The sequence below is a fragment of the Octopus bimaculoides genome, chromosome 5, assembly GCF_001194135.2.
Source record: "Octopus bimaculoides isolate UCB-OBI-ISO-001 chromosome 5, ASM119413v2, whole genome shotgun sequence".
Lineage (NCBI taxonomy): Eukaryota > Metazoa > Mollusca > Cephalopoda > Octopoda > Octopodidae > Octopus > Octopus bimaculoides.
The window spans coordinates 97477344-97487094 of NC_068985.1; the positions used below are offsets into that span (position 1 = coordinate 97477344).

General features: G+C 37.7%; 1 protein-coding gene across 3 annotated transcripts in view; it reads left to right on the forward strand.

Moving 5' to 3' along the window:
- The window catches only part of LOC106869281 (radial spoke head 1 homolog), a 62755-nt gene extending 54142 nt beyond the window's left edge, over positions 1 to 8613 (forward strand). For all 3 annotated transcript variants that reach the window (XM_052967858.1, XM_052967859.1, XM_014914950.2), the window contains exons 2-7: positions 1705 to 1829; positions 2601 to 2695; positions 3788 to 4014; positions 5510 to 5581; positions 6635 to 6854; positions 8167 to 8613. In XM_052967858.1, coding sequence (XP_052823818.1) covers positions 1747 to 1829; positions 2601 to 2695; positions 3788 to 4014; positions 5510 to 5581; positions 6635 to 6854; positions 8167 to 8276 — 807 coding nt within the window. In that variant the 5' untranslated portion in view covers positions 1705 to 1746 and the 3' untranslated portion in view covers positions 8277 to 8613. The remainder of the gene's footprint in view (positions 1 to 1704; positions 1830 to 2600; positions 2696 to 3787; positions 4015 to 5509; positions 5582 to 6634; positions 6855 to 8166) is intronic.
- Positions 8614 to 9751: the final 1138 nt, after the last annotated feature.

The following is a 9751-nucleotide window of genomic DNA, read 5'->3' on the forward strand; positions in this document are numbered from 1 at the left end:
CATTCCTTGCGAGCTTACATATGTCCTCAGCAGTTACAGCCCATGTTTCACTGCCATGTAGCATGGTTGTTCGTACGCATGCGTCATACAGTCTGCCTTTTACTCTGAGTGAGAGTCCCTTTGTCGCCAGCAGGGGTAAGAGCTCTCTAAACTTTGCCCAGGCTATTCTTATTCTTGCAGCTACACTTTCAGCGCACCCACCCCCACTACTAACTTGGTCGCCCAGATAGCGGAAGCTATCGACTACCTCTAGTTTTTCACCCTGGAATGAGATAGAAGTTGTTTCCTGTTTGTTTGCAGTCTTTATTGCACTGTTTCCTGTTTGTTTGCAGTCTTTATACTTACATATACATATAAGGTAAACAGAAAATGGAGATAAAATTGATAATTGATAAACATCAATTATCATTTATTGATTATAAAAAGACAAAATCTCATCTGACAGCTGTTTCTGTTAGCTGTCAGATGAGATTTTGTCTTTTTATAATCAATAAATGATAATTGATGTTTATCAATTATCAATTTTATCTCCATTTTCTGTTTTCTTTAAATATAGATAAATTTTGGTTTATTCTTGTCCTTACCTATCATTTATAAGCCTTAATATTAATACTCATAATCGTAAGTAATACACCAGTTGATTCACTGGATACAAGTATCCCTTAGATGGTTGTTATAACATCTAACTTAACTAGATAAAATTCTGGGTGCCAGGTGTCTAGTCTTGGTCTTCCTTTCACACAGAACTTCAGCTCATGGCTTCTGATCTTAACTGATCGGATGTATTATCATATACATGTTTTGTCTTGGTGTAAAAGAAAGGCTACAGCAAATATTCTGCTCACTACTACAGATTTGCTTGTCCATAACTAATGGAGTATCTCTCTTGTTGACCTCAGTGGCATTTTAGCATAAAGATGGATGAAATGTTGCAACTCATTTTGTCTGGTGTGCAAACCATTGTGTCAGCTCAAGGCCTTAATAACAATAATAAAAATCCTGTCTACTAAAGGCACAAGGCTTGAAATTTGGGGGAGGTGGGTAGTCAATTACATCGACCCCAGTACTCACCTGGTACTTATTTTATTGACCCCCAAAAGGATGAAAGGCAAAGTCAACCTCAGTGGAATTTGAACTCAGAACATAAAGAGAGACAAAATACCACTAAGCATTTCATCTGGCATGCTAATGATTTTGCCACCTCGCTACCTTAATAATGATAGAATAAACTGACTTTTGGCACTTTTGCAAGCTGTGTAGCAGCTTATAAATCTAGTTTACCATCAGTCAATTTGCTTTGGCTAGTGCAGGGCTGGCCAACCTGCAGCCCACCACCTGCAGACTTTTATCTTGCGGTTCACTTGGTACTTTCTTGAAGTATTGTGTTTAATTTCAAAATAAAATTGTTTGCACAAGACATTTGTTTCAAAATAAATTTAAAATTTACAAGTGGCAATAAAGCAATAGTCTACAATTTTATAATTTTAAACAAACGAAAAGTATGAAAAATTCTTTATTTTGTAATTTGATCATTTGACTATTAGTACATAAAATATACAAATGACCCTCAAAAAATTTTCTGTGACTAAAGTGGCCCACAATGTAATTTGAGTTGGCCAGGCCTAGTCTAGTGAGAGTTGAGGTAGCAATAGTTGCATAGGTCTCATCTGAGATATTTTCTAAAGGAATTGTTTTGTAACACAGGAGTATGATGGCGAAAGAAATGAGAGAGAAGAGAGACATGGAATGGGTAAAGCTATTCTACCGAACCTAGATAGCTACACAGGGATGTATGAAGATGGTAGGCGCCATGGCACAGGAGTTTACAGGTGAGAGTTCTTCACAGTTATTTTCCCCTCTGGAAAAGTATTTCATTCATCCGAGTCACAATGTCTTTACATTTTAGGAATATGTTTATATGCAACTTTCTCTCTTCTTCTTTCCTTCTCTCTCTCTTTCTATGCATGGGTCATTGCCAGTGCTGCCTGACTGGCTCCCTGTGTTGGTGGCATGTAAAAAAGCACCATCTGAACGTGGTTGATGCCAGCCCTCTCACCCCGACTGGCTCCTGTGCTGGTGGCACGTAAAAAGTACCATCCAAGCATGGCTGATGCCAGCGCTGCCTGACTGGCTCCCATTCTGTTGGCACATAAAAAGCACCATTCAAACGTGGTCAATGCCAGCCCCCTCGCCCCTCGCACTAGCACAGGTGAGGTTAGTTTTGGCATGGCTTTTACAGCTGGATGCCCTTCCAAATGCGAATTACTTTACAGTAAGGATTCGATGCTTTTTACATGGCACCAGCACTGGCAGAGTCACCAAGTAACTCGCAAGACAAGGAATTTTGAGAGGGGCAGGGACATTTGAGGTGGGGAACTTGTCTCAGAGGATGAAAGGTTAAAGTGTGACAGACAGACAGAAAGGCAGAAACAGGTGTCTTGCTATAACGGAGGGGGCACTGGATGAGGTTATCCAATATATATATATATATACACACGCACACACACATATATACTCACATATGTGCATGTGTGTGTGTGTGTGTATGTTATATATGTGTGTGTTTTGATATATATATATCTTTGTGTATGTATGCACAGGTTCAAGAATGAGGCTCGATATACTGGAGAATATCAGTATAACAAGAAACATGGTGAGGGCACATTTATATATCCTGATGGCTCTAAATACGAAGGTTAGTATAAATTTCCATCTAATTTTTTCATACATTATTTACATTTGACGGATATTTGTCCTCATCTTGTTTGTTGTTAACACAACGTTTCGGCCCCAGGACTTATTCTTTGTAAGCCTAGTACTTGTTCTATCGGTCTCTTTTGCCGAACCACTAAGTTACAGGGATGTAAACACACCAGCATCAGTTGTCAAGCGACGTTGGGAGGACAAACACAGACACACAAACATACACACACACACACACATACACACACACACACATATATATATATATGTATATATATATATATATATATATATATATATATATATATACATATGATGGGCTTCTTTTAGTTTCCGTCTACCAAATCCACCCACAAGGCTTTGGTTGGCCAGAGGCTATAGTAGAAGACATTTGTCCAAGGTGTCATGCAGTGGGACTGAACCCAGAACCATGCGGTTTGTAAGCAAGCTACTTACCACACAGCCACTCCTACGCCTATATGATGCTGGAGTGAAAAACCAGACAGGATCCTGGCCGACCCTTGAAGGGAAGCAACTGCTTCTCACTGTGAGGTATTATCCCTCTTCCTGCATTCTACCCTCTTATCTTTCTAATGTCAGAATACAAAGAAGCCATTGCAAGTGCAGCATGCGAGATGATTTCTTTGTTTTTTTTTTTAAAGTATTCGCTCATTACAAGGTCCTTAGACCACTGAAAACGTAAGAGCTACTAAGAATAAGATGGACACTAGACAGAAGTCAATAGGTCACGATGCACATTAGACTTAAAAGACTGGAGAAGGTCATATTGAAGAGGAAAACAAGACTGTGGAAGGGAATTCCAAAGTTCAGAGGGGCGAGGGAAGAAACTGGGACTGTAAAGTTCTTTACGACATTTAAGAGGTTGACCAGTATACTGATGAAAACTGGATGCAAGTCTAGTTGGTCGCTGATAAGTTCTTAAAGGAGGAACCAGAGAAGAGAGCTCAGCTGAACAATGTCCATGAAAATACTTATAGAAAAGAGACAAGGAAGCCACACGACGATGATGAGAGAGTGAATCCAATTTAGAAGATAGATAAATGATAGTTGTGTTATTTTGCAGGTCAATGGGTGAAGGACCAGAGGTGTGGCTCCGGTACCTACTACTATGTCAATGGTGACATCTATACAGGAGAATGGGAGGACCATTTACGACATGGTCAAGGCTCATATACATACGCTGACACCAAATCTCAGTACATTGGTAGCTGGGCTAACGGACGAATGAACGGCTTTGGAGAGTTGATCCATGCTAACCACAAATATGTTGGTATGTTCAAAGATGATAGGGTGAGTGTATATAAAAACAAAAACTCGTTACTATATTTTTCGGCATCATCATCATCATCATTGCCATTGGTGTCATCATCATCATCATCGTTATCATTGTCATCATCATCAGCATCATCAACGTCATTGCTATCATCATCATCTCTTTCATTATGATTGCTCTTGTGATTGTCATTACCACCACCATGGTTAATTCTAATGTAGACACAAGGCTAACAGTTTGTGGAGAGGATTAGTCGATTACATCAACCCGAGTACTGTACTTGGTGCTTTATTTTTTAGAATCAGGAAGGATGAAAGCAAAGTTGACCATTGCTTGATTTGAACTCATAGTGTAAAGAGCTGGAGCAAATACCACAAGGCATTTTGATGCTATGTTTTAATGATTCTGTCATCCACCACCCTTCAGGGTGGCTCACCACTGGTTGTTGACAATTGCCCCCATCAACTGCCGCTTAACTAGTTCACTAATCTGGTCCTTGTAATCTTTGAGTGCCAGAAAGGGTGCGTTTAACTTCCAGTAACTGGGTCCCTGTCTATGGGTCCTATCTAACTTGACTGTGCAGATCAAAATCTTGTGGTCTGTGTAGCTGATCAATTTAAATTTTGGCAACTATGCTATCCCTTATCCACCCTAACAAATATTTTAACTACATACAACCTGGATAATTCATGGTGGTTGCTCCATGTCCTCACTGTCACATTCAAGAATATAAACACACGGAGTCAAAAAGAAACACTACCTTTCACTCGACACCGTTGTTCACGCGGTGCTCTTTCTCCCTAGTGTGAAGCTTCCTATCTCGGACATGTGAGCATGCACACAACAGCCAAACACCGCGTCACTGGAAATGGAAAGTGCACAGTTCTATACAAGGATTATAGTGTTTTTTTCATAAACTAGGGAATGACTACTGACATTAAGCTTAAGGATTTTATAATGTACAAGTATTAAGAAAGAATTAAAGAAAAAAGGACTCGTTATATTGAATGTTATCGATAATATTGAGTGGACATAGGGGGTGCTACAGTTTCATAGTTCTTATACACGAGCCACTGCTGCACCTTAATAATAATAATAATAATGATAATAATAATAATAATAATAATAATAATAATAAGACTACCATACCAGTGATTGTAGGATCTCTAGGAATGATAAAAAAAGGTACTGAAATCTATTTGAAAATGATACCAGGCTTACCATCTCTACAGGAGGTGCAAAAAATTGTGCTAACTGGAACGACTCATGTACTAAGAAGAGCATTATCGCTGTGAAAACAACATCCATTCATGATTTTTTTTTTTCTTAAATACATGTTTTACCTATGAATTTGCATGTGTAAATTGGGAATGCATACAACGTTTCTCTGCCCTAGGTGTACGGAAAACACTCGGCGAGAAATGGGAAAAAATTTGAAGAAAGAAGAAAAAAAAATAATAATAATAATAAAGGTGATATCTAATTCTTGCTGGTGATATTTTGTACTTTCAGCCAGATGGTATTGGCAAGTATGTGTTCGATATAGGCTGTGAACAACAGGGTACCTACGTGCAAGTAAGAAAGGTACGCTCTTCTAATTATTACTTATATTTAAAGCTTGAATATTTATGATTTTATTATGTTTTGGTGTATAATTTGTTATATGCTTTTACTATTTTTCCCATTCTGTCCCATTCCTTGCTAGTGGTGGTCATCTGCTGCTGTAAATTTAGACATTTGCATAAATTATTGGAGCAAGTGTTTTGTAGTTCTTTCTTGTGACCCCCATTTTTAATTCTTCAATTATGGCCTAGACGACTATGCTGAAGAGGAGGGGAATGAGAACCAAGCCCTGGAGAACTCCTACTTACATTTTCATTCCTAAGTTCCACCTTTCTAACAACACCCTTCCCTGTAACAGTTGACTATAATACTGCTACACCAATCGTTGGGTATGATACCTTTCTATACAACCTGATTAACTATACTGGTGACTAGGTTGTATCCTACTCCACCAAATATTTTAAGCATCTCAGTGGCAGTTTCTGATGGACTGGGGACTTTCTCTGCCTTCATATCCTTAATTATTTTATCATTCTGCTGTCATCTGTTATGGCTCATACTTCTGTTGAGTTCACATTTAGGAGACTATTTTCCTTCCATGCATTTTCCATGTTTAGTAGCCTTTCATTACAGTACTTCTATCCGCGTATATAAATGCATATTATAAGTTCTTTCTGAATTATTGAAAGTGTTTCTACAAGACCTCTCTACTTGATAGAAATAGTACCTAAAGCTTCCTTAAATGTACCCTATTGTTTTCAAAACAGAAATACTACAAGTGATTTTTATTTGGTTCTCTTCTGAGTCTGTCATCCACTCACCTTCTTCTCACTAAATAATTTCTTTCAAAATGTGCACATTCTTCAGACCTCACACACACATATACATTTTTCAGTTTCTGACTACCAAATCCATTCAGAAGGGTTTGGTTGGCCTGGAGCTATAGTAGAAGACACTGTTACACAGTGGGATTGAAACCAGAACTACGTGGTTGGAAAGCAAACTTCTTACCGCACTACCATGCCTGTGCTTAATATTCAATGTTAATTTTTTTTTTCTTTTTAATGTTATTAGGATCAAGATGTAAGTGTCTTTGAAGAAGAAGAAATAGCTCAGGTGACAATCCCAGTTTGGATAGCTGGAGCGACCACAGGTTTACATTTGAAACCATCTGATGATGAATTACCAATAGAAACTATTGAAGAAGAATCTGCTAAAGAGCCAGAAGTACAAGAAGAAGAAGAGAAAGAAGCAGAGCCTGAGAAAACAGAAGAAAGCAGTGACAATACTGATAGTAAGTCATATTTGTGGTCAATTATAGCCAAGGGTTGTAGTAGAAGATACTTACTCAAGGCATCATACTGTAGAACTGAAGCTAAAATCATGTGGTGGTTTCTTACATTTCTTACCCATGCACCAAATTTTAAATTAGTTCATGCTTTCGACCAATACAATAGAGAATGTTATGAAACTTACAATGTCAACAAGCTTTTATTCTGTCCTCTCACCATGGCACTCAGCACACACATACACACACACACTGACACTCACATATGTGCACACTAGCACACTCACACATACATGTACATTCACTGTAGCTTGTACTACAATATTATATGTATTTCAATAAACTGGGTTTGTTTAAATAGATGTACAACTAGGACTGAATGCTTCATGATTTATGCTTGAAAGCCTCTGCCTTTCATGAAATGTGGTTTCACCTGACGTCAGATGAGGGTGGAGGGCGTAGCACCAAGGACATCGTTTGCTAGGTTACTGACATTTACCTCAGCCAAATGCAGTTTTTACTCATGCTGAAATAATTACCCTTAATTTAGGAACCTCTGAGCTACTCACTTATCAAACTCACCCTTCCTCGTCTGTTAAATATTGCTCTCCTTCTCTTAACCCTTTCATTACTGTATTTATTTTGAGATGCTCTGTGTTTCTTTCAATTAATTTTAAATATAACGAAGAATTTAGTAAAATAACTTAGTTATCATTAAGCTAGTGTTAGCAACATAAATTGTACTTAATTTAACGATCCCAAAAGGATGAAAAGCAAAGACGACCTTGGTGGAATTTGAACTCAGAACGTAAAGACAGACAAAATACTGTTAAGCATTTCGCCCGGTGTGCTAATGTTTCTGCCAGCTTGCTGCCTTTACACTAAGACAAATATTCTTTTCTACTCTAGGCACAAGGCCCAAAATTTTTGAGGAGTGGGGGCGGGGGGCAGTCGATTAGATCAACTCCAGTACACAACTGGTACTTAGTTTATTGACCCCAAAAGGACGAAAGGTTTGGTGGAAGATTTTAATTCAAAACATATGGAAACAAGACATTTGTATTACAGAGCAGAGGTGGTTTCAGCCAGGCTAGTATCGAAAGGGTTAAATCATATGTTGTATGCACTATCCCTCCACCATGAAGGCTCCTAAATTAACCATGCCATGACAACATTCAGCATCACTCTTGTTGCCCATCAGTCTTATTGACCTAATTAGTCTTGGAGACACTGAAAATGTATGAAAATTGATGCTTCCTCCACCTCCTCATTGTCATTATTTTAATTAGCATTGAGCAAATATTTCTTCGTTTTGTAGTTGAAGCTGAAACTATTCTCATTGGACAAGGTGATGTTCCACAACCCAGTCTTGAAGATAACGATGCCGAAGACGAGGATGAAGTTGATAATCCACAACAAGAAGACTAGAGACATTTATAAAAAAAAACCCTATATTTCTTTTATTTCTTAACCCTTTAGCATTCAGATTATTCTGTCAGATGTAATGGATATTTTCTCATATTGTTTTGAATTAAACATGGATTATCTCATAGCTTTCATATTTTGATGATGTAATTGTTTATTTTTAGGATGACTTTGTAGGGTATGCATGAGAGGCCAGAGCTGGTCAGTTTGAACATAAAACATGTAGATTATTTGGGCCAGATATTGCTGGTTTAAATGCTAAAGGGTTAATTATCATCATTTTTATTTTGTCAATTTTAACTTTTAAATCTTTGAATAAATAATTTTTCACCTAAAGAAATATATTTGTGTTGTTTTGAAAAATTGAAGAAGAGGAATGTGAGATTTGTATGACTTTGTCAAAGATTTTAGAAGTCTAGTGGCATAAAAAAAGAGTAAGTATCATAGACGTAGGTGTGGCTGTGTGATAAAAAGTTTGCTTCTCAACCACATGGTTTCTGGTTCAGTCCCACTACATGGCACCTTGGGCAAGTATCTTCTACTATAGCCTTGGGCCAACCAAAGTTTTGTGAGTGAAGTTGCTAGATGAAAACTGAAGAAACCTGTCTTATATATATATATATATATATATATCATCATCATCGACTTGTACCAGTCCTCAGTCAAATCGCCCAACCCATGCTAGCATGGAAAGCGGACGTTAAACGATGATGATGATGATGTTTGTAGGCATGTACCAGTGTTTGTATGTTTAGTGTATATATGTATGTATAGGGTTTTTGGTATGTGTATGTATTTTTGTTAATGTAAATATATTTTTTTATCATGGTAGGTCTTTGTAAGTGAATGTTTTTATTTTAAACAAACATATCTTTCTAAGTGAATTTAAACTTATTTTACCATTAATTAATTTGCCCTGAGTATACAGGTTTTTTTCCCCTTCTACTAAAGCTTCATCCTTTTTTTCTTTTATATATTTCTCTCCTTGTACAAAATCTTTTGTATCACAAACAGGATTCTCAACATGAGAAGAAAAGCACTTCTGAAAAGGCTCTATACATAATATATTTAATGGCTAAGTATGGGAAACCAGTAAAAAAGCTCTTATTTGAATTAAAAGTATACAAGGGTGTGTCGAGAAGTTCTTGGCTTTGGGTAAAAGAAAATATAGGATGAAAAGGCAGACTGTATGACGCATGCATACGAACAGCCATGCTACATGGCAGTGAAACATGGGCTGTAACTGCTGAGGACATACGTAAGCTCGCAAGGAATGAAGCCAGTATGCTCCGTTGGATGTGAAATGTCAATGTGAATACCCGTCAGAGTGTAAGTATCTTGAGAGAAAAGCTGAACATTAGAAGCATCAGTTGTGGTGTGCAAGAGAGACGATTGCGGTGGTATGGACATGTGGTGAGAATGGATGAGGATAGCTGCGTGAAAAAGTGCCACACCCTAACAGTTGAGGGAACCCGTGG